We start from the raw sequence: 27,994 nt of genomic DNA on the forward strand, positions 1-27,994 counted from the left end.
GTCTATTTTACACTTTCAGAGGGATATAGCTAGATGGAATGTATATAATGTATGTAAAAGGTTAACAGTAATGTTAACCTGGTGCATCACCTGATAGCTGACATGATTCTTCACCAAATAGAAAATAGATAGAATTTTCCACCAGCTCTAGAACTTGGGCCACATCATAGACATAGAGGACACCCTTACTATTTAACATTTCAGATAAGATCCCCTTAAATGCATCATTTTGGTCAGCAATAGCTGACAAACACTGGAAAAAAAAAAAACACAATCGTGTCAAGAGCCAAGAAAACCTTTAATGGGTAGAAACAAAAGTTCAGCTGCTAATTTCAGTGCTTAACAAAAACATAAATATAGACCCAATTATTTCAGAGGAACAATGACAATTCCATGAACAGGGCGAACTAACAATGGTATCTGAAACATGTTGCGATGGGTGCCATAACATTTAGAAGGCTGTCCATCTGACTGGGAGGGGGTGCGAGAGCTTCAGCGTGACGCGAGCAGGGAGCGCTTTGATCGTCCCCCATCAGGTCAAACAACAATCTCCTGTGGGCGTGACGTGGCTGCAGCGATGTCAGCTGACAATTAACCTTTGAGAGACGACATGCCGGCTCTCATGATCTCGTCCACCAGGAGGATGTTGCTAGCGATTACCGTGCTGAGGAGAGATACATGGACAGGAAGAGAGATCTATGATCAATATTACATAACTTAACCACTTAAAGACCTATATAATTTGTATGATGAATAGTGAAGATAGAAGATCTACAAGCTCACAACGCAATATGCTATTGTTGCCATGAGAAATATGTTGTAAATGTTTGCCTTTGACATACACAAAATAGCCAGGTTGAAAGTGGCCACAAGAATGCCAGAAATAAAGTACGCGATATTCAATCTCTCCTGTATCCTGAAGGTGGGGATAATCTCACCTTGAATGGAGGAGCTGTTTCTTGACACTGTAGTTGTCCCATACACCTGCATCTCCTGCCACCATGGGCTCCCCTGGAAAGAGCAAACATTACAATCAACATGATTTGTGTAGTACTTGTACAAGACTATTACAGTTATTTAACAGAAATAAAGGCTAGCATCATAGCCATAAAAGATTAAGGTAACAGTATAGTAGTAACATTTAAAGACCTTACATGAAGCAAGATTGAACCTAAACCTAGGGTTTATGATAAACTATAAGAAAACAGTCTAGCATTACCAGTCCAGGGTTTTGAACACAGTAATGAAGTAAAACAAAATATCAAAAAGAGCTATTAAAAAAACCCTGAATGAAGCTACAACAGTGGCGTCCCCAGGAATTACATTTAAAACAGGCGAGATTTCTTTTTTGCACCCCCACTGTTACCCCCCCAAAAAGAAATTTCAACTCAATCGAAAATCGGCGATCAAAACCGGCAAAAGTGGCAGTTTTCAAGATGTTTTGGGCATTTTCTCTGGAACGGAAGGTCCAATCTGCTCAGTTCAAAGCGTGTTGGATGCATGACTTTGAGGACATTAAGCACGCTATGACCTTTTCAGGTTATCTGGGGGTTTTCTAGGGGAGGCGTGATCTTAGTTGGGCAGGCGACCGCCTGTCCTGCCTCTACAGTGGGTACGCCACTGAGCTACAATCTGACTTAAGGAGTAGTTCACCCAAAAAATGACTTATTTTCTATCAATTACACACCCCATGAAGCACTGAATTCATGGACATTTTTTAGTTTCGTCGCATTCCTGAGCCGGCGGAAAGATGCTAATGTATCTGGTAGGAGACTCAAAGGAGTCTCTGTCTCCTACCAGAAATACACCCGGTCATCAAATTATTGGCTCAGGAATGCAGCCAAAACAATGTCCATGAATTCAAGGCTTATAAGTAAAATAAGTAATCATTTTGGTGAACTATTCCTTTAAAACATTTGTTGCTGTGTTACGCGCCACAAGTCGAAGTTTAGCTGGCTCAGCTTTTTTCAGCGCTCCAATGAAATCATTTTCTTTTAACATTTCCACTCCTTCGCTCTCCCCACATTTCCTGCTATAAATAAGAAAAACTAATTCTTGGTGTTAACCAGTTCCTTGTGCTATTTAACTCTACCCTTTTCATTTACACAGCTTGCTTGAGCAACACTTCTATGGGGACTCAAAAGCAATGTAGCTGGCCACTCGTGACCATTTTGTAGCTTTATTGTCGCTACTGTGTACACAGCATCAGTTTTGTGAGGACAACGCAGTGTGCTGCTGACCTGTGTTGAGGTCAACTCCCACAAGCTGCCCTGACTCTTTGTATTCAGTCTGCAGCTTGACCAAGGTCTCCATCGGGTCGTAGCCAGAGTTCTGGGCCAGCACCTGCAACAGGGAGAGGACATGGAGAAACAGATTAGCCTATGAGAGCATGAAACACAATAAAGAACAAACTTCCTATATAATCTAATATATATCCATTTGTTATTCTTTAAGCATTCTTTAACCTTTTTAATAAAGTAATCAATCAATCAATATCAGCTCTAATCTCAATTAGGCTCTCAATAAGGGAAATACAACACCGCTATGACTCACTCTGCTCTGCAGAGAGACTGAAGCATGGTGGCACAGAGTCACTTTTACTTTAATAATAATTGTACCGACCGTCATTCGACTAAACTATTGTGTCAACTAAACTAGGTTTTATACAAAAGAAAAATAAATTATATGTATTTAATTGAATTATAAAAAAGAAGACCGTACCACAGATAACACCGGAAAATCATGTGAGCAGGGACATAAAAAGAAATAGAAAAAACTGTGTTCTTCCAGGAATGGATGGTGGCAGCTCACCTTAGGAATGATCAGGAGAGCATCAGCAAAAGCCTGGACACCGAGCTGGGCCCTGCCCTTCACCTTAGGCTTGTGTTTCACCAGAGCCTCTGCTACTGCCACCTCAAATGCACCTCCTCCTGACACTACACTACCTAGAAAGAGACAAGGAACACAGAGCGATAAACCAGACAGAAAATAGAGGTAATTTAAACCTTTAGTCTTAGTGTTTTTTCCAGACATTTAATGTTTTCCAGTGCAAACCTAAAGGATTATTATGCATTTTGTTCCATCCATTCCCTCCATGGACCAGTTCAAAATCAAAAGATGTTCAGAATTCTCTTCTCTGCCTGAAATTGTGTTGGGCTAAAAGTATCAGTTACCATGTGACTGGCTAGTTGGTTACCCTGACATGCTAGTTTGACTTTATTTCATAAGTGAAGGTGGAGGAGAGTAATTTTGAAAATATAAAATATCTCCATAAATGCAGACATTTTAGCTAAAGCAACACAGTTCTGCCTTGCTGCTACAAGTTGTGGGTAATGGCGTAAAACAAGCAAAGAAGAATAATTTGATTGGGCGTAATATGTCCTTGATTGGCTCTGATCACAGTCTTCCCGATCACATCATCCCTAATGGCAGGTTTGTGCTGCCCAGTTGAATACATGAGCAGCATGAATATCCGCAAAAACTCCCACCAGCTGGTCAGCACATGCTTTGAGAACCGAAGATAAGCAGAGATGCTTTAGTTACAGTTGTCCAGAGATGGTTGCAGGAACAATTTTTAACTGCACACTGGTGAAATAAGCTCCACTGTTTTATTGTGTGTCAAGGTTTCGATCAAGAGATCAGGATTTTTTAATCATGATTATAAAAACGTTGTACTGCTCTGTTGAATACATGTAGGAGAGAAGACAGCTCTCCTAATGCAGAGGTACAGAGCAGAGTTGTTGTAGCACAGACATAAGACCAGGGAGAGCCACATTAGCATCCACGGGTGTTCTCTGTGCAACATGTAAAAATGTATGGTAAACACATGAATGTCAATTTATTCCTCTAAAGTACATGTTAATGAATGGTATTCATCAGCAAAATTCCTGATGAAGATCTCTTGATCGAAACATTGACACGCAATAAGATAGATCGGAGCTTATTTTATTTTATGTGAACTGTTGCTTGTCCTGCACCTGGACACTTGGATGTGCGTGCACTACCTGGTCATTCAACAATGAATGGTGCCATTTTTCAGCAGATGAAAGTACATTTTGCATGCTCCAGCCATAAGTCATACTACAAAGCACACTGACATTGTACGAGTTGCAAATATATCCCAGAGCGTTCAAATTGAGCAAACAATTTCTGAAATTCCCGGTTGCTTAATGGAACTAGTTAACATTACCTATATAGAAAATTACCTCCCAAAATTCTGCGGTACTGCAAATATGATTATTCAGTAGTAGCAAACAAACAATACCCCATTTTTAGATAGGCCTATACAAATGAATATAATCCAACACATCACTCAGACTTGTTCCATAGCCAGTACAGCCTCTGTGTCTGCGGTCTCTTACCGTCTTCAATGGCATTCTTGACTGCCCGCAGGCCGTCCCTGACGGCATCTTTGATCTGTGTTAGAGTGTGCGCGTTGGGTCCCTTCACCAACAGTGTCACAGAGCGAGGGTTCCCGCACTTTTCAATGAATGTGTACTTCTCCTCTCCCTGTGGAATAGACCAGGACAGTTCACTCCCATTAACAATGAATGCAACTGGATTGCACGACATCACACAGACTTTTCACACATTTGAATTAATGTTTTAGATACAATGATCTAAAAGATGCACATGCTACCATTTTTGTTTCCATTTGTCTAAGAAAACCAGTTGATAGCACATCCCCAATACCTACACACCCGTAAAACCTACATGGCTAATAAAAGGATTTCTGATTATGTGATCAGGAAAAAAATATTGTAATTGTTTTCTCCTGTAAATGATATATCAGTCAAACTTGAATGACACTGAAAAGGACAAATCCTCACCAGTGTGTGTTCGTAGACCAGCCCAGCGTGTCCCAAGCATTCTGGGGTCATGTCATCCAATGAGTTTAGAGCAATACCACCACAAGCCAGGGTGAGTCTAGAAGCCAATAACACAACAAAACATGACGTTGAGTCTCAAGTACAACACAATCTGATCTTTTTATTAAGAATAAAGAACATCAACCACTTGAACCGTAGTGTCCCTATTCTGGGGCAAACATTCAGCGAAGATAGCAGATATACAAGCTCATAACATAGCAAGAATAGCCAATCTACACCAAGTATAGACCTGAGGGAACCCAATCAAAAAGCATATAAGGTTTAAGTCAGCGGTTCTCAAACTATGGATGGTGCTCGTTGGGGTCCCGCATTGGCGACTTTTTTTTTTACATACAGAAACGGGAAGGGGGGGAAGTCGCGACTGACGTATAGAGATGGGCAATATTATTGATATCGCAATATATCGCAACATTTTATTTCCCAATACTGTATCGCTACTCCAGGCCATAGTATCGCGATACTTTGAGAAAAGAAATCTGTTCCCATGCATAGAAACCAATGGTACTGTAGAAGTCCGGTCGTGACATTCTGCTCCTCTAGATGTCGCTGTACTATAGCTAGTTCACCTTCCAGTTTCACCATTCATCTCAATACAAATCGCAAAATATCGCAATATATATCGCAATATGTATCGCAATATATTGTGACCCAAGTATCGCGATATGTATCGTATCGTGAGGTTCTTGCCAATACCCATCCCTACGTAAAGACAGCCACTTGACTCCTTGATTCATCCAACTCCAACCCACACAGGGAACCAGCAACATGGGAACGACAGCACACACACAACACTAGCCTTGGATCGCAGCGTTCGGGGAGGGGTAGGGGTGCGAGTCGCGGCAGTGTTTTGGGGATGCGGCGTTGCGCTGCAATATTATTTATTCATTTATCCATAGGCTTGGCTTACACATCTGTAGGAATCACTGCTTTAATTTCATAATGAAAAAATCATATATACAGCCAACAATTATGCTTTTATTTTCAAATATTCTTAATTTCCACTACAAATAAAGTGTGGGGTCGCCAAAGGATTTCCACCATAAAATGGGGTTGTGGCATAAAAAGAGGTTTGAGAACTCCTGGTTTAAGTGGTTCACACTCAACTGGAGCGGGACACTGAATAATGACCATACAGACGGTAGAGAGAAGGGGTGAGGGTGTAACACAGGTAATGATCCAGAATGGAACCCATGATGTTGAATATTAGCTGGGTGAGCCACCAGAATGCATTACTTTTTACGGTAGCATTCAGTTTCATTATAGTCTTCACAGGGTAAAAGAAAACCACCCTGGCCTTTTGTACCAGCAGATAAACTCCTAAGAGGACCGCTGTCCCATGTCAAGGGCAGTTACAAGGAAAACATTAATGCCACCAAGGGAGCATAAATCAAATGATGTCTTCTTTTTAACGGTTCATCGCTACTCTGGCGATTGGCTGTGGTTATATAAGTTACATAAAGGTGCTAAAAAACTATTCCAGCATATGTATGTGTTATTGTTTGCCCTCTTACCGCTCCATGTTCCTCCTCTTGGCTCTGCGCAGAGCTACAATGCCCTCCTTCGCCATGGCATCCAAGGAGTATGGGTCAATACCCTAAAACAAAGAAAATATAAATGCATACTGTAATAAAAAATAAAAAAAAGCAGATACATCATGTGATGCAGTCATGAATCAAATGAACAATATCCATAATTTCCTATTACACAAGGGATATAATGTTTGTGCTGCTCTGTTGAATACATGTAGGAGAGAAGACAGCTCTCCTAATGCAGAGGTACAGAGCAGAGTTGCTGTAGCACAGACTTTAGAGACCAGGAAGAGCCACATTAACATCCCTGGGTGTTCTCTGTGCAACTTGAACTTCTCACACAATGTGGCTCAAAACCCCTTCAAATTAAAGCATTTCTCGGTCCGAAAGCTTGGATATTTGCACAGTAGTTGAGTGTGAGGTTGCTGCTGTCTTTCATTCACTATGTATTTATTTATACATTAGTATTTATTTGAAATTACACAGGTTAAAGCAAAAACAGAAAGGATAGATAACATGGGTAACAATTTTCCCTTGATCCGTTTTCAACAATTATCTATATATTTTATACATCATCAAGTTAATTTAACATTGTTCTTTCAAATATATCAATAACATTGGAGAAATTAATAATATTGCCCAGCTCTAAACTCTTAACACATCACATCCACATTTTATTTGGTATAAAGAAGAACCAAACAGCATGTAAGCTGCTGCCCATGTGTAGTCACTAGAGGTGCTGCGATCAAGGTTTTTGCGATCCGATTCCGATCAGGCAGCATCAAAACCGATCCGATTCCGATTAATTCCGATCAGGCACATAACAGTCTCTATACCATTGGTTCGCAAAGTGGGGTCCAGGGACCCCAAGGGGTCCTTGAGGGGGTTCCAGGGGGTCCCCAGCAAAATGTGTGAATATAGCATCACAATAATCTTATAACTTTTATACTTTGGCTATTCAAAAATAGCAGATCTACAAGCTCATGAGCTTGTAGATCTGCTATTTTTGAAAAATCTTGAAGATTCGTGCAAATCTAAATAAATGTATTTATTATTATTCTGGGGGTCCCTGGCACAAAGTATTTTCAGATGGGGGTCCACGGCCAAATATATATCAATTTGGGGGTCCCTGGCATGAAAAAGTTTGAGAAGCACTGCTCTATACTGTCTGAACCCCTCTCATGTTGACACCCCCCCCCTCTCCCCCCCGCGCCCGTCGCTCCGCACACCACTCAGAAAAAAGAAAAGAAAAGCATTTTGCTGCGTGTCTGAATCACATTCTCTTTTATCCCAAATGCTTCCCCATCAGTGTAAAGAGCCTATGGACAGCTAGGCCTATTATGTTGCAAAAGACACCATCTAAGTTTCCCTTTTATGTAGGCATTGTCTTTTTTAATAAGACGGACAATAATAAATCCTGTGGGTTAATGATTAACACCAGAGGTTCCCAACCTTTCTGTTACCACGGACCTGCTGAAGATTCATAAAATGTTAGCGGACCGGCAAGGTTCGGTTCGGGAGTGGGGGGGGGCGCTCATCACCAAAACTCATTGACTGGCTTGGTGGCTGCTATGTATATGTTATCAAATCACTATATAATGTTATATCATTGCCTTAAATTGCGATATATAGACAAGGAAAGGATGATTAAATAATCATTATGTTTGTATTATTAGCCTATTGGTGAACGTCTGACTATCAGAAAAGAAATTTGTACAGGTGGAAAACTTTAGTTAAACTTGCAGAGTGACGCATTACTTTACCTGAGTTACATCTTCTGATAGTTGTACTTGAATGTTGACATGAAATGATAATCCTGTTTAGTGTTTCATTAGCGCGAGCGTGGAAAAAATCTAAATAGATGTAAACACACGTTGAAAGGCTAGGCTCAAGATTCCAAGGATTCGATCGTAATGTCACTGCTATGCGACACGGAAGTAGAACGGCATAAACGTACCAAGGATTCGTCGATGATGTGACGTCACTGACGAATCCTTGTCCCCTGATTTACACTGCGAGAGAGGCTCGCATCGCAAAAGCCAGTGTTGTTAATTCAACCAGAATCTGTCATTTGCGTTTCAAATCGTATTGTTTGATCGGCTGGTGATATACCGGTAACTTAACAGTCACAAGGTATAAACATACTTGTGTGGAGGATGACAGTGACGGAGAGTGTTAATGGAGTCTTGATAAGGACGCGCTGCACCTTGCATGTGTCAGCCCGTACAACATGTGGCGCGCGGCCACGGCCGCGGTCCACGCTCCGCGCTTTTTATCTTTACTTTTTATTACTGTTTTTATGTTAAAACTAAATGTTAAAAAAGTATTGATCAAGTGATATATTACTCAAACAGACTCAGAGAACATAACCTCGCCAGAAAAGTTTTAAACGCAGCGTTTAATCGGTCATTTTCCTGCGATCCGATCCGATATCCATTTTTTAGCTGATATCGGGCCGATATCCGATCTGTTAATCGAATCGCGGCATCTCTAGTAGTCACCTACAGCCTTACCTTCTGGTTGATGACGACAAAGGACTTCTCCCCCTCAGGAGAAACAGCGTTCTTCAGGGCGATAATTTTCTGCACACGGTCCTCAATGAACTTCCTCTCAGCAGCGACCAACTTCTCCCTCTCGTCTGCGCTCTTGTAAAAGAAGCCAGAGTTGACCTCTGTCTTCTCGTACTCCAGGGAGACATTACATGTCAGTATGTAGGCATCCTCCACCCTCTTCTTCATGTCTGGGTGTCTGGCACCGTGGTCCAAAACCAGACCTCTGATCAGCCTGATGGGAGAGCGAGGGTGTCAAGAAATTAATTCATTCATTCAAGGGCACGTGCTTAAGACTTAAAACAAAAAAGGTACAATTAAAATAATCTTAATGTTTATACTAGCATGTTTCATAAACATAAGTGCTGAAAGCAATAATATAAAATGTAACATAAGAAATGGAAAATGTTCATAAAAAAAGTGTAATTTCATTATAAGACTCACTGTGTGTCACTTTCTGTCTTGTGCTTCATATCCATGATCTCCACCATGAACAGGTCGATGGGCTCGTTGGGTTTGGCAATGGCCAGCACAGCGTCTACAACAGCCTACAAACAATACAGAATACAAACAACTAGATGAATATGACTGGCACAGGAATAGTGCAACAGGTAGGTGCCCAATAGAATCCTCAAGTGTTGGTGAAGAAATTGAGACAAATGGACCCTGACTAACGATTTTACTGTGTAGAATTACGATTGTCCAAATCATAATTACGATTTTACTGTGTAGAAATTACGATTGTTCAAAATTCATTAGTCATAATTATTCAAAAGTTGTACTGCTCTGTTGAATACATGTAGGGGAGAAGACAGCTCTCCTAATGCAGAGGTACAGAGCAGAGTTGTTGTAGCACAGACATTAATAGGCCAGGGAGAGCCACATTAGCATCCGTGGGTGTTCTCTGTGCAACATGCAAAAACGTATGGTACGGTAAAAACATGAATGTCAATTCATTCGTCTAAAGCACATGTTTATGAATGGGTATTCAATGTTCAAGATACACAGTAAAATCCTGTTAATTTAACTCTGAAATCCTCAGTGTTAATGTAACTCTCACTGTGTGGAGATACAACAGCCACCTTGTGATGAAATAAATGTACAGCCACCTTGTGATTAAATAAATTGTATTAATCGACTTAGTTGGAAAATGGCCCTCCTCTGTCAGCAGGCTGCACCAGCTGTCATTTATCATCCCCTTAACCCAGAGGCCAAGGCTCAACTACTTAATACTCGGGATCCCTGTATATGTGCTCCGACAACCAGTTCCCCCCTTGTGTTTCTCACCTCAGTGAGGAGGTCTGCCAGCTCTGCGTGGACCTTGGTTCTGAGGGATGTCTGTGCTACTTGGATGAGGGTCTCCCTGTCCATTTCCCTGGTCACCTTCAGCTCCTCCAGGACCGCAAGGGCTTTTTCCTTTGCAGCCTCGAAACCCTCTGCGATGATTCTGGGGTGGACACCCTGTGTGTTGGCATGGCAACAGATGAGAATGTGTTGTCTGTTGTCTCTTTGACCATTGTATTAGCTGCTAGGATCAGTATCCGGGCATTGTACAATCTTTATGTGCCCTCTACTAAGGATAGGCAATAATTCTCCAATATAATAGACATGATAGATATAAAATGCAGTTCTGGAATAAGTAAAGTATATAAAACATATGAAAGACAAAAACATTTAGGTTTCCCTCTCTACATACTGTATTTAAACATTAAAAAGGGTAAATATTGTAGGTAAACCAAAAACATATCAGTCTAAACCAGTATTTCCCCAATAGTGGGTCATGGACACATTTTATGGGTCACAAGTAAATATCCCTTTTTTTTGTTTAATTAAAGGAAAAGAAAAAAGAAAAATTCAATAAATACATAAACATTTAAAAAGTGGTAAAAATGGCAGATCTACAAGCTCACAATGTTTTCTGAGCCTGTAGAGCTGCTTTATTCACTAGTTGGGTCCAGGGGAGACGTAAGATTTCTCTTTTTCTTGAGCAAAAAAGTTTGGGAACCACTAGTCTAAACCATGGGTCTTCAACAGGGGGTCCGGGATCCAAAATGGTCCTCAGAGTTACTACAAAAGAGCAACCAAATCTTTGTGTGACCCCCCTTTTTTCATAGCATCCCTATTCTGGTGGGTACATTCGCCAAAAATAGCCGAACTACAAGCTCACAACGCGGCGTCGCAGAGATTTGGTGTAGAGGGGAAAAAAAGAACAGTACCAATTACCAAAGGTCAAGTTTTCTAGAATTGAGAGTTTAAGTGGTTAAATGTCTAAAAATACACATTAACAAGAATCCAACACAACACTGATGAAAGTGCTGTCAAACAAATCTATGAAGTCATCAATGAAATCTATGAGAAAGTTTGATCTGCGACACAATTTTATCTGTACATTGAAACAATAGGTAAACACAATGAACCTATTTGGTTCTGTCGAAATAAAATGCAATCTAAATTCAATTTTTAACATTGTGGTCAAGAAAAACAAGCCTAGGTAAAAGAGAGAACATGGGAACAAATGACAATGTCAACTAATTCAAGCAAATGATCCATGAAAGAGGCAGGTTAAATACAGTGAATTATGATATATTTGTCTATAAGCAGAGGGAAGCCCTCTCACCTCTGACACGTAGAGGTCAGCCTGTTTCAGGAGTTCACCAATGATGAGAACGTTTGAGGTGGTCCCGTCTCCTGTGATGTCATCTTGCGCTGTGGCAACTTTAGCGATGAGCGATGCCGTGGGATGCTGGATTTGCTGAGAAGGAAAATGGACAGTAATGTGTGAAAATTCTCTGTGCCCCCCCCCCCCCCCCCCCCATAAAAAAAAGAACATACAAATTTGAGTTAATCTAACACTTGTTTTGAAGCCAAGACAATTCTCAATTTAGGCTTTTAGCAGACGCCCTTATCCAGAGCGATTTACAAGTGTGAAATCGATCAAAACAGCATTACGGCACACAACGACATTAGTAAATTGGGCTTGGTAAATTATTTTATTATGATTTTCCAAACCATAATCATTCAAAAGTTGTACTGCTCTGTTGAATACATGTAGGAGAGAAGACAGCTCTCCTAATGCAGAGGTACAGAGCAGAGTTGTTGTAGCACAGATAATAAACCAGGGAGAGCCACATTAGCATCCACGGGTGTTCTCTGTGCAACATGTAAAAATGTATAGTAAACACATGAATATCAATGCATTCTCAAGCATGTTTGTGAATGGGTATTCATTGTTAACAATACTTAAGATTGCAAAATGGTTCCATGGCTCCAATGGAAAATTATTAAATAATCAAACTCAATATGTTTACCTATTCTATTAGGTACATATCGTGCACGTAAATAATGATTTGATATTATCAAGTACAAATGGGAAATATCCTATGTCATCACACCCAAATCAAAGATGCACAAAGATGGGGTGTGGCTGGCTATTGATGGACCCATTCAATATTCAACATCCCCAGAAAGTAAAATAAGGACAAAATGCTTTAATACTTAAAACAAAAAAAACCAAAAAGAGGTGTCTTACCATCTCGTGTAACAAGACATTGCCATCTTTGGTCAACTTTATGTCCCCTGCACCAGAAACAAGCCTTCAGGGTGGACCAAGAGACAAGGGATGGATTAGGTAACGAAAATGATATAGTTAACGTCACCTTTTACAAGTAGGATTTTACATGATGCATCTGCAAGCAAATGTCAATGGGAAAATGTATGGATAGCGCACACATATTACATACTTATTAGCCATCATACTAATAACTCAAATCTCAACAATGTTAAGTCGGAGGGGAGCCCCTCCGACTTGAAACAAAACTACACGCCATTTATAGCTTGATTAAAATTAAGTCGCTGGCAAGGTCCCATAATAATTAAGTGCATGTTATAGATTCACTAATGTATCAGAGTTTATCCGCTAGTGTCATGCGCTAACCGGCTGCAGCTGATGCTAGCCGCCTGTCAGACGGATGAACAGAACAACATGTGCCGCCTGGAGAAACAGTTTAGCCACGACAGGCTTCATTACGTTAGAACGCCGGTTAATCACGACCGTCGCTTATGTAAACACTGCATATAAAACACAGCATTGTAATATCAGAAACAATGACTACGATATAAACTTCCCATGTTCTCTTATTTTCTAGTCTGTAGCTGCCGTTAGCTTAGCATGCTCTCGTGACTTAACATGTTCTCATCGCTACCGTTAGCTTAGCTTGCTCTCATTGCGGTTAGCTAGTTAGCTTAGCATGTTCTCGTTGCCAACACGGGCACCGTTAGCTAATTAGCTTAGCATGTTCTCATCACGGTTAGCTAGTTAGCTTAGCATGTTCTCAGGGCTACATTGGGTTCCGTTAGCTGGCTAGCTTAGCACGCGTGGTCAACAAAGGACTCACATCTTCATGGTTCCTTTGGGTCCCAGGTTACTCTTCAGCACATCTTGCAGTCCGCGGGCAGCGCTGATGTTGACGGCCAGGGCGGCCTGGGCCCGGGCCACCTCCGCTTTCGGGTTTAGAGCTTTTATGGCGGACATAGTGTCTGCAGCACAGCCAGCGAAGAGAGATTAGAAAGTGTCACCGGACGGGAGTATCACTGCTCGGCCTGCAGTGCTGGAGGAAGAGGGGTGTCGGCTTCCAGAAGGCTCCAGCATGTAGTGGTGGTTCCGAACAGTGTTGCCAGATTTTAAGAGGGAAATAAGCAACCTGGTCCATGAAAACAAGCCCAAAAGAAGCGCCACATTGATTGATTGAATACTTTATTAGACAGAAATGTAACGAGGAGGTAGTACAGTCAGACATTTGAGCTAAAGGGATAACACAAAAAAGTCCTGGGGACTTGTTTCCATTGTGGTCCTATGTATTCAATTCATCAACATAGCATAAAAACATGTGAGCACTTTAAACCTATATACACATTGGCTATTTCATAATAGCAGATATATGTCTGACACACAACGCGTCGCATCGCGACGCCTTGCTGCTTGTAGATTTTTTTTTTAATCTTGGGGAAAGACACATTCGCGTATAACAAGCGGACATGGCAACACTGGTTCTGTAGCGCCGCCTACACGGCGTATATGTGCCTGTGTGGCGTCTAGTCTGCGTCTAGTTTGTATCTCTGACATCAATTCACTTTGCATTGCAATTTGTTCATCCGGTCTGGGGTCTAGAGCGGATACGGAAACTTTGCATTCATGTGTGTTTGGAAATGAGCGGATACGGTAGGCGGGCTGTAGACCGGATCAGAGCAGTGAGTAGTAAATAGAAACCACGCTTTCAGCGCTGCAGTGTTGCCATGTCGTCCGTCATGGATGAACTTCAACCTGGTGTTTGCACTTTCTCCATTTTTGGCCCGTACATCAACATATACCTTCGGATTTCAAATATAAAGTGCTTACCCTATGGCCACGGATGTTACAATTATGTACGGGTCCACAAAAGTACCCGTATCTTTCGTATTGTTCAATAAAAATAATTTTAATCCGAATGGTGGCAATTTTCTTATAGAGTTATAATCTATCAGAGTGCAATACACCTCCTAACCGATAGGGTCGCGTAATTGAAAATAAATGGAAAAAATACGGGGGAAATGGCCACCGATCGGATTAAAATGCTTTTTATTGAACAGTACGGAAGATACAGTACCTTTGAAGGCCCGTACATACTTTTAACATCCTTGGCCATGGGGTAAGCACTTTATATTTGAGAAAGTTAACGTAGATGTACGGGCCAAAAAGGAAGAAAATGCAAACACCAGGTTGAAGTTCCTCCATGACTGTCATGATGTGCCAGTCATGTATCAGGGGCAGGGCTACGCGGAACCCTTTTCTGGACTATTTGCTTTCCCCGGAATCTATCTGCAATTGTCCTACAGAGAGAAATTCTCCCAGAAGCACAGCCCGATGCAGAAGTATCTGAAGAAAGTCATACAAATTGGATGTTGGCTGAATGTTGAAAATAAACGTCACTTTGATGTTTGAGCGCAACATGTCAGTTTACTCTTAGATCTTGTTTGCTACCTAGTCAACAATGTTTCTTAAGATTATTTTGTGGATCTCTGGTGTGTTTTGCATAGCACTGGCAGGTAAGAGGAACCCACACAGTTTATAATTCACACACACATCCACATTGGTCAACATCGGCAGTGGAAGTTTGACCACAGTGAGAGATCTATTGCAAAGACTGCTCTTTTTGATAGCTTGTGTCACCTCCTTTCCTGTCATTCAGCAGCTGATAATGAGATGGTGGACATTCCAGGAGGAAAGATGAATATGGGGACAAATGCAGCTGATGGGAGAGATGGAGAGTCCCCTGCAAGAGAAGTGAAAGTTGGCCCTTTCAAAATAGACAAATACCCTGTCACAAATTCTGATTTCAGGTAAACAACTTCTCAAGTATATGCAAGGTTATTTATAGCTTGTTTAGAATAGATCCTATTTATTTTATTTATGACTTGTACCTGTATCCCTTTTTTGTCTCTTATAAAATCCAAATAAAGAGTTATAACAAAAAAAAAAGAATAGACCCTATTCACAGATAATTATGTATTTGTCTTGTCCATTACAGAGACTTTGTGAGGGCAAAGAAGTACAAAACTGAGGCAGAGACATTTGGCTGGAGTTTTGTCTTTGAGGACTTTGTGTCCGATGAGCTGAAGGGCAAGACTACAGAGAGAATAGAGGTGAACATTGGTCGATTTGCAGTACACACCTTGTTACAACACACTTATTATTTAGTTAGCAATAGTTGACACCTTCACAAAAGTAACAAATAATTGGTCCTTGTTTTTCCTTTGATTCATGTTGTCCTCTTTATCGACCAGTCTGCTCCGTGGTGGCTGCCTATAGAACGGGTATTTTGGAGACAGGTAAGTGTCGTTTCCTACTCCATATTGATGATAAACCTTGTTATTATCCCTCTTTCCTTCACCGCTTCAGTAGCACAACCAAGGGTGCAACCTTGTTATATTTCCATTCATTGGCTACACATTAACACAATAAATGAAATGGAAGCCTGCAACATTATTTCAAAAAAAATTCCAAAGAAGCAGTCCGTTTTACATTCAGAAAATGTCAACCAGTTAGTTTGCCACAGCAACTGCCTAAAAGACGAATATATACACACACACACACACACACACACACACACACACACACACACACACACACACACGCGCGCGCGCATATGCAATTTGGAGAATTTACAATGTGTGGTCGTCCTGACACAAGTTGTGGGTTGCAGTGGCTGTCATGGTAAAAAATGATAGGTGCTGTTTGGATACCAAGTCTTTTAAAACATCTGCCTCAAAACCCCATTTCCTGCTTCTATTGCCCACCTGTAATGCCTTTTTCAGCCAGCCGGACCTGGTTCTGGTATTCGGGACCGCCTCGACTTCCCTGTGGTCCAAGTGAGCTGGAACGATGCTCAGGCCTTCTGTCTCTGGAAGGAGAAGAGACTGCCCACCGAGGAAGAATGGGAGTGGGCAGCACGCGGGGGGCTGCAGGGTACGCTCTTTAGATCACTGGTTCTCAAAGTGGGGTCCGGGGACCCCCAGGGGTCTTTGGAGAGGTACCAGGGGGTCCCCAGCAAAATTTGCTATTAAAGCGTCACAATGTAACCACTTTATCCATATTTTCTACTTTGGCTATTAAAAAATAGCAGATATACAAGCTCACAGCACGGCACTGAGTGCCGTGCTATGAGCTTGTAGATCTGTGGTTTCTGTGTTTTCATTCCTCTCATCTCTTTCTTTTTGGTACCAGGCAGGACGTATCCTTGGGGAAACAAGTTCCAATCCGAACGAACCAATTTATGGCAGGTTAGATGTTTTGTTTTATTTTTTAAAACTGCGAGAGACTGAGAGAACAAAAGCATCCTTTACCTTAATTGTCTTTATAATTGATGTGTCTGTTATATACAATGCAGCATGATGTATATAGTTATGTAATCCCATGTGTTTTCCAAGTGTGCATGCCATTAAACAGAAATGTCTAAATATAAAATCTGTGCATGTGTTTGTGTATAGTCTTTATTGTATCTACATATTGTATAGCTTAGTACAGTATTGTTTAACTTATTTTTGTCTACTGTGCACTTTCTACTTTTTCCATCTTCTTATTCTGCTGTGATACCCTGAATTCCTCCCTTGGGGGATTTAAAAAAGTGTCAATCAATCAAACAAACTAAAAAGGCAGTTTTTGTCCAGTTGTTTACTATTTTGTTTGTGTGTGTTTTCAGGGCGTGTTTCCAAATGGAGACACAGCAGAAGATGGCTACCATGGCATGTCCCCTGTTACAGCTTTTCCACCTCAGAACAGTTATGGTAATAATTCTACTCTCTTCATAGCATTTACACAAGACACACGCTGCACAGCATCTACAGAAAACCCAGGCAGTGTTCATTTAACTTTGAATGTACAAAATAAATGGTGTACATTTGTTCACTCAAAGTTACAAATGGATAAATCAACACAGGATTGTACGGTGTACCAACTAAGTAAACTACTTAAATTAAGTACACTATTGACTTTTAGTTGATACATCCTGGTTTTTAATCTGACCTGTGTCACCTGTCATCTCTGAAAGGGAGTGACAGGCTGATTAATTAATTTGAACCCATATTGTCATGTTTATACGGTAAGGTAATCACACAGCTGGCTCAGCCACAGGTTCCTTTGACTGTAGCTTTGGGCAAGACTTGGTCAAGTTCACTAATATAGGTTGTCTTGTTCAAGGCTAAACAGTGGGCCACTTAAGTCTAGCTCACATTAGCTGCAGCTCTCCAATGCACCACAGGTTGTTTTGAACGGTCACTTCACATTTGTCTCCTTGTAGACGGTCACATGCCACTCTTGCTGTCTAGCTCGGACAGTAGTGATGTAATCATCCAGATAAATAACAAACATTTTGTCTGTGAGCAAATCGGGAGGCTTAAGATTACATGTTTGAACCCCTCATGATCTTCGTTCCCGACCCCAAATCTCCCCGATTATTCTGTAGTATTCTGTAGCTGGGCTGTACTTGAACTGTGACTTATGCCTAATTAGAGCTTTGTGTGAAGTTTAGTACTTCACACAAAGAAGTCTTTCCTTAGATTGCCTGCAGCCTGACTTATTCTAATAGCAATGCCAACTCTCTGCCTAGGATTGTATGACATGATGGGAAATGCGTGGGAATGGACAGTCACACGCTTTCCTGGAGCACGGCCCATGTACGTACTGCGCGGTGCTTCTTGGATCGACACTGCGGATGGATCAGCCAATCACAAGGCACGGATTACTACCAGGTGTGTCAAAGGCCCCATGAAATAAAACTGAGATGATTTTCATTTCTAATTAGTTTTTGTGATGATCGATTGATGAACGTAACAGTTATCTTTTTGCCTGCTCTGTCTCCTTGTAGGCTACTGCTGCAGCCTAGTGGCCAGAGATGTTTATTTATGTATTCATTCATTTGTTTTTTCTGTGTTATGTAGGATGGGAAACACTCCTGACTCAGCCTCTGATAACCTGGGCTTCAGGTGTGCTGCTGATCCGGACAGATCCGGACAGAAACGAGAGGAGAAGAAACAGAGAATGGAACTGTAGCAGCAACCAGCTCACAAAGAAGAGACTGAGGAAAATCTTGAAAGGAGCAGAAAATAAATCGTTGGGACCAATACACTATTATAACCATGAGATAAAACATTTATGGTAACACAAATATATGAGCATACAGAAATGCTCTATTTCTCCTGTGGAGAGCTTGTGACATTTTCTTAATTTTTTACGGGATGGGCATGGCGCCGGGGGCCTAGCCGTCTATAACAGACTTTGTCTGTATCTCTGTCCCCACAAAGGTAGATCAATCAAGTTAGCACATCTTTGGCGATGTGTAGGCATGGTTCAAGATGTATGGATATAACTGTAGCCCAATGTAAAAAAGATGGAAGGAAAGGAATTCTCCAACTACAGTAGTACTGAGGAAACATATTTGATTGACATTTAAGATGTAGGCGATTATGCTGTATATAGGGTGACTCAGTGAGCCAGATAACTGCTTAGTAATTTAGCTGTCCAAATTGATTGATTGATTGAATACTTTATTAACAGTTTGCAAAAAGTACAGAGGTACAGTTATACAATAATGCTGAAAGGATAACACAAAAAGCCCTGAGGGCTTGTTTCCACTGTGGTCCTTTTCAATTGCACAGGTAAGCCACACCTTTATTGGAATGCATTTCTTGTACCTGTGTGTAGCTGTGAAGTGGGTCAAGAGGCTTTCTTGTACCAATAGCTGTGAAGTGGGTCAAGAGGCTTCCCTCTGAACCACACTCTCTACAAACAGGCACCTTTTGTGGAGCGAATTTCATGCTCAAGGGTATTGTACTTGAAGAAGTGAAAATACGTATAGTTTTGCTTGTTATATCGCAACATGCTGATAACAAGCATCGCAAGCTTTTATCCTGCTTCTGTTTTCTGGTTTGTTCAGAGGTGTTGAAGTTACTCTGCCAAATTCTGCCATTTGGAGGTGTGTGGTACAGCTGATTAGATGGCAAACAAATTACAGCATTTGTTCCCAATGATGGTTGTCTAGAATTCACTGATGTGAATTTTTCATTCCGCCCTCATCTAACAGAATGAATGTTTCTCTTAACCATTCATGTTTCTCAAATAGTTCTTTTTTTTTCGGTTAGTCGTTTTTTATCTCAACGGTATGGTACGTCATCATCACTGTTGGTAACATTGCTGGTGAAGTCATGGTCACAATGTGTCACACCTGGCCCTTTACAAAGCCAAAAACGAGAAACACCAATCGTATTTGTTGTTCAATATAGCCTATTACTTTGATTTAAGAAAACGGTAAGATTTTATCATTATACTTGGGATGTAGATTTACGTGTGAGGTGCGAAACTTCCATGTTTTCTAATAAACATGTCTACCGGCAACTGATTTGGCCTTGTGCATTTTTTGCAAGTGTAGCACTCACAAGTGTGTGTCTTTGGCCATGGTGAGTGTTTTCTGGCTGTTGGAAAAGAATACAATTTTGCCATATCCTACCATTTTCCATTTATAACAATGTAGTCTTAAAGTGGTTTAATAGCTGTTGTTATGTGAAATTAATCAGTATTAAGCAACTGCATGGCCTATTTCACTCCTAAAATGTTATTAGAAACTTTTTTGCCAGACGAGGTGAAATAGAGATGGTTTCCAGACAAGCCAACATTTTTCTTTTAGAATTAGCCATGTATATGCACAAAAGCAGACTTCATAGCAATGGTAAGTGGTTTTGTAATTCATATGAAACAACCTATTGCAAAGACTGAAAATAAGTACTGTAACAGGTAGGAACCTGATAAATGAATACCTGATGATCACACCACTACTATGTAAGTGTAGTATGTAGTAAGGGCTTTGTCCTTCTGTTCTCATGACTAGGTGACTAAGCTGGTAGTCAGCTGTAATTAATGCTCATACTTGCCATACAGGAAAATCGCCCAAACCATTCCTCGCAGGTCTTTTTAAATGCCAAATAGCATGTACTTTTTTTTAAACATACTGTAGCCTACCCATTAGGGGCTGTTTGTGTGCAAATTGTGTTTTTATCTGCCATCTTTTATTTTATCTAGTTCTTGTGCATTTGTGTTTAAGTATTAGGTAATGTATCCTATACCCTTAATCTTAAAGTACGTCATGCATTTTTGAGGAGCCACAAGTTCATGTAAACATGTCTGTAATACACACAAAAAGCATGTATTTGACTTCAAGAAATATTAGATAAATGAATGGGTAATATGTTATGTCAGTGGCAAATGTATTGAGGCGGTAGAATAACAATGTAGCCTATGGCTCATATCTTTTAATCAGAATGATAAAATTCAGGAGATTAACTAATTAACTAATTACAAATCATCTTTTCTGGCCTTCTCCCTGTGTCTCTTATAATCATTACTAATGGTTCTGTGTTGTGTGGAATGTGATCTATAAAAGGTACTCTGCGTCAGAGCCTATTAATTCGTCACTGATTGTGTCAAAGAATCAAAAGGGCCTCCGCCCCGTTGCCCTGAAACCTGAATGTTGACGCTTCGTGTCTAGGCTACTTTGTTGTCGTAGGTAGCACTGAAAAAAAGAGAAGAAAGAAGAAAGAAAGAAAAGCCAGACAAGCTCTGATGACATCACAAGTCACACCACTGCAAAAGACGCACGTTCCTGACTCAAAGTTCAGGAAAAACAAGTATGTAGACATTCTATTCTCCTCCCACCCTCCCTCCTTATCTCCTTCCCCTTTTCCTTTCTTCCTCTTTCTTCTCTGTTACGTTCATCTCTATTCTGGCCATCAGTGAGTTGAGAAGCTTCACTGAGGGTTTGTTTTTCAATCCTGTCTTTGCCTGCTGCTTTGTTGGATTTTTGGACCGGATAATGGGAGATTCTGTTCCTTTCAGTGAGCTGAACGAGAGGCTGAGGCCACGGTTCACAGCCATGGAGCGTCTCTGCACCTCTCTCAGCACGCTGGAGGACAGACAGCTGGGTTCTCTCAGGAGCAGCGACTCGACACCACGACCTACAGTTCTGCCTCTGAAACCAGAACAACCACAGGTCTTCTTCACACAGACAGCCATAGAGCCAGAGGAACCAGAAGAGGACGTGGACCAGGGCCACGAGCAGGAAGAGACTGTTGATTTTCCATATCTGACCGAGGAAGGGGACAGTGATGACCTGCTGACCTTAATCAACCAGTGTTTAACGCCCGCTCTGAGTGAAGAGGACACAAACAGTGTGAATGATCACCAGGGGCTGGCTGTGGTACAGGAGAATGACGGCTCCTCTTTGGATGGGGATGGTGGCAGTTCAACCCCCCCGACAGGGACAGGGGCAGAACACCCGTCCTGGAGGAACTATGTGGACGGAACCCTGCCGGACCTGATCAGGAGTGGTAGACCGCTCAGCAGGCGCAGGACGCTGGGACCCATCTCAGATACAGTATGTCAACAGAGTGTATATTGTGTGATTGTTGGACCCGTGTGTGATTCTCATGAGAGATTGTCGTTTGTTGTCCGTTTCAGCCTCCCTGCACATAAGTAATCATTAACTTTGTGACCTCAGAGTTATGGATTGCATTGTGAACAGTGTGGCAGATACTCCCTGGGTAACATTTGGAGTATCAAATTTAGAAATGTCAACAATTGGTCTGAATTTGCATGACAAAAAAGAAATAAAATAAAGCGTGATTCTTTATGAAGCACAGAGGACAGCCAGCTTAGTGTGAGATAAAAAACAAAACGAAAAACATTTTAACACAGTCATGCTTTATCACATGATGATAACAGGACATGATTTGTGATTATGAGCCAAAAACTAGGAGCTATTGGAAATAATTGTTGGAATCATGATTTGACTCATCTGTGCATAACTTTTAATGTTTTACAGTGAGTCATCTTGTGTGTTTCTGTGTGTGCTCTTTGTCTCATCTGTGGTACAGTACATCGAGGTGTTGATTCTGTCAATATGAGCTCTGCCAAAGTCATCAGTTTCCCTCAGGAATCTAGATTAGCAAGTTTTAGCAGTTTCTATTTACACTTTGTTAAAATGGCATGATGATGCAGGGGTTTCCGCATGTCTGCAGGTGTTTATAACCAAAGGATATTAAATTTCATCTTCAGTTGTCATGATACAGCATTTGTGGATCTGTCTATGCAGCTAAAGGAGGTGCGCAGAGAAGTGGAGCTGTCTCGGAGACGCAGTCTGAAGCTGAAGTCCCAGGTGGACAGACTGCAGGAGGGCAGAGACGGACCTGGATGGAGCAAACACCGGGAGAGGGTACAATACAAACACTGAACATATCGTTTTATTATTCTCATGACACTTTAATTGCATGGCTACATACATTCTCAACTCCTACCCCACCCCTCGCACACTGCATGCCTAACTGTAAACCCCAATAACTCTTCAACAAAAAGCCTACTTCGTATTTCGCTCTGCACTTGTGGAACCACGTTGCTTGCCAAAAAATACAGATTTTCTAGTGAAAACTCAATAAGCCAAAGTATTAATTAGTCTATGCCCCAACTGTAAAGTAAGGACCAGCAAATTATCCAAACTTTCCAGTTCTTCCCCATGTTTGTAGGACTAGATGATCAGGAGTACACGCACGCATGCACGTACACACACAGCAAATAACATGAATATATGCCTCTAGTTACTAGAGGCATATTCCTGTTATTTATAACATGGTAATCATTACCTAACCACCCACACACATTACCAGGTATTGTTTAACTTCAAATTGAATTATTCTACTTAAAATGGAATATTGGGGCTCCTTACAAATTGCATTGTTTGTTTTTAATGTCAATAATTAAAGTAGCTATTCTTCTTAATATATTTTAAAAAAGTGATCTACGTAGTTAGTGGCAGTGTCTGAGACAACAGATGCTGACTGAATGCGTGTGAGCGCGCATGCGTGTCCGCAACTGGTTTCGGCTCACATCAAGTCACCATTTGACCAATTCGGCCCCTTCACCAAAATGAGTTTGACACCCCTGCTCTAGTACAAAGACAAGTTTGAACAACTTTAACACTGGCATCCTTATTTTGGGTATATCATTTTAGGTGAAAATGTAAAAGAAAAGAAAAAGAAATTGGCTATATCTTTGAAAATAACCAATCTACAAGCACACAAGGTGGCCATATAGGTTAAAGTAAAATATTGTTTTAAACTAAACTAAACTGTCTGTTTCCAGGTGACAGAGGAGGTTCTGTCTATTCTGCGGCTGCTGCTCCCTCTGACAGAACCAGAGTCATCTGCAGCTGAACCCTCTGGTCAGGACAGCAGTCTGGACACTGCTCTTAGTCAGCTGCAGGCAGTAGCCCGCAAGCTGGCCATCAGCCACACTGAGCAGGTCAGTCAACACAGAGAAACTGTATTCAAGTATGAACATACATTGTAAATATGAAAGGGACATGGTTGTATATTGAATTCAAATACAGTTAATTATGTCAAGTGACTTGGTGGATAGGAGTGGTGAGTAGAAGAAAATGAACAATATACCCAGTCAATGATTTATGTGTGACTGTTTAATAAGTAACCCTGTATAACGAAAGTGAACTTGAGTCTAACAAACAATAAAGCTACATATACCACATTACTGTATATACATTACACTATGTACCACAAATTCAGAATAAGACATGGGACACTGAGAGAAAGAGAGAGAGAGAGATAAGGAGAAAGAGAGGGAGAGGAGAGGCAGAGAGAGAGAGAGAGAGAGGGGGGGGGGGCTAAATCTTATGCCTGAGGTGAACCTGATCAGCAACTCTGGTATTTGAAGTCAGAAAGGCTACAGTATGTGGCCTTGCCAGTTCAGGAGTGACAGAGAACAAAGGAGCTCAGACTTTTGTTTTCACTCATGCCAGAAGACAAATGCATACTCACAGAGAGATACGTGCATACTCAGTTCTGAGTCCTTTGTTTTCTTCAGGATGTCAGGTCTGGAGGCCGAGCAGGACACAGAGGAGAGGACAGTGTCATTCTACAGCAGGCGCTATGGGACCGAGATGAGGCCATAGAGAAGTGAGTCACAACCTTTACTCACTATAGGCCTACTTCCAATTTAAGCGCCCACACATTTAGATATAGAGGAAGTAGGACAGATGACCTACTGCAGAGATGGATCTATTTTGAGGGATGCGTCATGTTTTCTGTGATGCTTTACAGGAAGAAGGCGATGGAGGCTGAACTCCTGCGTAGTAAGACAGAGCTGATGATCTTGAACAACCATCTCCTGGAGGCCGTGCAGAAACGTCTGGAGCTCTCTCTGGAACTGGAAGCCTGGAAGGTAAGACAAGAAAGACCCACACTGGATGAGTTACAACACAAAGAGGAAACAGCCATTACACTGCAAAATCCTCAGTGTTACCTGCAATCCATAACATTCATGTTCTAACCCGGGATTCGAACCTGGGTCTCCTGCATGAGAGACCAAATTTCTACTTTGACAATAAGACAATAAGACATCTCTCCTTGGTCAGGGGAGATATTGCACTATGAGCTTCAGGCAGTGTCCTACCTGACATGAGGATCTAAATTTCTCAATGAAGGTTTACAGAGAGACCACCTCCAACCATTAGGGCCTACAGATGTACTATATTTTATTAACATCTAGGATATAGATTGGTTAAAACAACAAACATTTTGGTAGTCCTTTATTTGCCCAGGGTAGTAGCTGAGCACAAGTGCTCATTTTCAGCAACAGCCTGCAGATGTTTCCTGCCGGTCCGGGGAATCAAACCGGCAACCTTCCGGTAACAAGTGTTCTCCTCTAACCTTTAGGCCACCACTGCCCTTTTGAATTCTGTAATAAAATTCTGAGAATGTACAAATCTGTGTTAGTTATATTGGTTAAATCAGGTTAAGAATTCATTCAATGGCATGTGGGTTTGAAAGGTTAAAAGCTCTCTTGAGCAAGTTCATTATCTTTGTATGCTATAGCATCACCTAGTGGACAGTGGAGTGTACGCTCGACTTAACCCAAAAAGTGCCCTTTCCTGCTCTGAACAACATGCCATGTCTGTCTGTGAGGTGCTAGTTAGTCTAATGTGTAATGAAAGTAAACAGGCCATGTCTGTGAGGTGCTAGTTAGTCTAATGTGTAATGAAAGAACACACTGGAATTTAGTTTGAGAGAGACAAAGCGAGGGAACCATCAGGGTAGGGCTTGCGTCCAGAACAAAAACAAAACAAAAACAAACAAATAAACAGACACATAAAGGCATGAACAACCAAATAAAAGACAGTGTGATAGATGGGTGGGCAAGGAACAGATGGAATATTGTCTAACATATGGCACTCAGCTAAAGGAAGGGTACTGCTCTGGAAAAATGAGCTCTTTCTAATTGGGACCAGTATTAATTAGACATGGTTTACAACACACATACACATACACACACACACGCACGCACACACACACACACACACACGCACACGCACACGCACACGCACACGCACACGCACACGCACACGCACACACACACACACACACAGGATGTGCTTATACCCGCTGTGTTTTTTTCAGTCATTACTCTCCGCTGTTCTATTATGGTTGTTAAGCCTCAGTCCAATGAGGTCATCTGAGTGACTAGTGCACCGTGTGGTGTAAACAGGAAGTAGACTGCAGCTTACTGAACTCCTCCATTGATCCAACCCCCCACACACACACATGCGCGCATACGTGTATGTAATTTAAATTGTAGAATGTTTGTGCCCAGTACAGCCATGATAACTATCGTTTAACCAATTCAAACCTAATGTCCCTAATCTTGGGCGAATACTTTTGCAAAAAATAGCAGATATACACGGACACGTTCTGAGCTTGTAGATCGGTTATTTTCGGTGAAGAGATTTGGTCTTGAGGGAAACAGGGAGTGGGCCAAGTACAGAGCCCTGGGGGACCCCAGTCAACTACCTACAGTTTATATAAGGTTTAAGTAGTTAACATGACTACTCCTGCTGATGCCTGGCCCTCATTATTCCTACATTGTTACTAATATACTGCTCAAAATAATTAAGGGAACACTTTGATCCCTTAATTCTTTTGAGCAGTTTTTGTAGCAGTATGTACACAGTTCAAAATAATTAAGGGATCAAAGTGTTCCCTACATTTCTTTGAGCAGTATACATTGTACAATACTTACTCAATATTAAGCAATGAGCTTTGTCTGTTATCCATGTACATTGTACTGTCTGAATGTACATAGGCCTATGTACGCCCAAAATAGGGTCGCCGGGTTCAAAGTGGTTTGATGCACGTATTTTGGGCAATTTTCAAACAATTTCAAAAATAGTAGATCTACACGCTCCCAATCGCCTATTTTCGCACAAAGTATATAGGGCTCAAGTGGTTCATTGCTCCTTCTGTTGAGTTGTCACAGTGCCAGAAGTAAAAATATATATGTATACAAAATATGAGTCTCACACTTGGCAATACATTTCTGTTGCCCACTCTCTGATGACCTGTGTTCTCTGACGTTTGGTTCATCTCAGGAGGACGTCCAACTGATCCTCCAGCAGCAGCTCCAGAGTCAGCAGCGGGCTGAGGCTGAGGCTGAGCACGCCCAGAAGAAGTCTTCCCGCCTGGGCCTGCTGAGGAGGAACAACAAACAACCTCCCATACAGAGGCCTGTCACCTTCCCTGTCCCCGCTGCCTCGTCAGGCACCAACCAGGTCTTCATCAACAAACCTGCTTCTTCGGTTTATAAATCAGCTCCGTCCCCGGGTGTCACTGCGACCGCCGCCGCCGCCTCCCCCGCCCCCCAGCGTAACTGGAGGGACAGGCTGAAGAGAGGTAAGACGGGACGACAGAGCGACCAGGATGCGGTGGGACAGCCATCAGCGTGGCGCAGGGAGGACGCTTTCCATAATGTATCACTGGACTGATATGCTGGTACAATGCCTCTTCACTTCATTGTATATGGTGTGTTCAGGGGAACAACAATGACTTTTTTTACTGTGACTACTAGCACGATGCTGCTTGTGCTGTGTAAATGCATTATACAGTTTTAATTTGATCTATTTTTAGATTTATTGTCAATATGGCAGTGTAGAAAGAAAGGAAACCAAGGGCAGAGAGGAGACAGCATAAGAGTGTCTGCTAAATGCCTTAATTGTACTATGCTCGTAGGAGAGATGTGCAAGACAAGACGGGAGTTGGATTCGAACCCAGGTTTTCGTGCTCATAAGGAGCATTATGGTCTGTGCAATAACTGGCTTCTTTATTTTGTGTTCCTGTGTGGAATTAAAGGCATTATGACAAAAGGTTGTTCAGTGAAGTGTCAGGATATCATGGCAATGATCCTTCATTGTTTGCACTTCTGTTATTTAACATGATGTATGAGGTAACCGTTATGATATAATGTGCTGCTCCACTGAGTTTATAATGCATTATGACCAGCATAAACCTTGTAAGTAATGCGTAATTTTAAACATTTATAAAAACTGTCATAATGCCTCATAAGTGCATTATAAATGTGGTTATAACGCATTATAGACCCAACCTT

General features: G+C 41.5%; 3 protein-coding genes across 4 annotated transcripts; 2 read left to right on the forward strand and 1 right to left on the reverse strand.

The window, feature by feature from the left end:
* Window positions 1-279: 279 nt before the first annotated feature.
* Window positions 280-13,605, reverse strand: LOC311057098 (T-complex protein 1 subunit zeta). The gene is made up of 13 exons (XM_084074025.1): window positions 13,362-13,605; window positions 12,497-12,560; window positions 11,585-11,719; window positions 10,255-10,428; window positions 9,412-9,515; window positions 8,932-9,202; window positions 6,401-6,483; window positions 4,830-4,926; window positions 4,362-4,509; window positions 2,812-2,945; window positions 2,241-2,343; window positions 939-1,011; window positions 280-664 (listed from the first exon to the last, which is right to left on the reverse strand). The coding sequence occupies exons 1-13, from the start codon at window positions 13,496-13,498 to the stop codon at window positions 592-594; spliced, it is 1,596 nt and encodes a 531-aa protein (XP_083930151.1). The 5' UTR covers window positions 13,499-13,605; the 3' UTR covers window positions 280-591.
* Window positions 13,606-14,847: 1,242 nt separating this feature from the next.
* On the forward strand, window positions 14,848-19,883 carry sumf2 (sulfatase modifying factor 2). Of its 2 annotated transcripts, none has more exons than XM_084073795.1 (9): window positions 14,848-15,048; window positions 15,192-15,342; window positions 15,531-15,645; window positions 15,787-15,831; window positions 16,318-16,468; window positions 16,727-16,782; window positions 17,202-17,286; window positions 18,108-18,249; window positions 18,439-19,883. In XM_084073795.1, exons 1-9 carry the CDS (start codon window positions 14,994-14,996, stop codon window positions 18,548-18,550), a joined length of 912 nt encoding a protein of 303 aa, XP_083929921.1. In that variant the 5' UTR covers window positions 14,848-14,993; the 3' UTR covers window positions 18,551-19,883. The 2 variants fall into 2 exon arrangements, with proteins under 2 accessions (XP_083929921.1, XP_083929922.1); XM_084073796.1 differs by having other exon boundaries at window positions 15,195-15,342.
* A 1,348-nt stretch (window positions 19,884-21,231) lies between these two features.
* Window positions 21,232-27,752, forward strand: bicdl2l (bicaudal-D-related protein 2-like). The gene is made up of 6 exons (XM_084073792.1): window positions 21,232-21,923; window positions 22,641-22,760; window positions 23,684-23,842; window positions 24,422-24,513; window positions 24,658-24,778; window positions 26,982-27,752. Exons 1-6 carry the CDS (start codon window positions 21,363-21,365, stop codon window positions 27,372-27,374), a joined length of 1,446 nt encoding a protein of 481 aa, XP_083929918.1. The 5' UTR covers window positions 21,232-21,362; the 3' UTR covers window positions 27,375-27,752.
* The last annotated feature ends 242 nt before the right edge of the window (window positions 27,753-27,994 follow it).

The sequence above is a fragment of the Gymnoscopelus microlampas genome (assembly GCF_963454915.1).
Source record: "Gymnoscopelus microlampas genome assembly, chromosome: 12".
Taxonomy (NCBI): domain Eukaryota; kingdom Metazoa; phylum Chordata; class Actinopteri; order Myctophiformes; family Myctophidae; genus Gymnoscopelus; species Gymnoscopelus microlampas.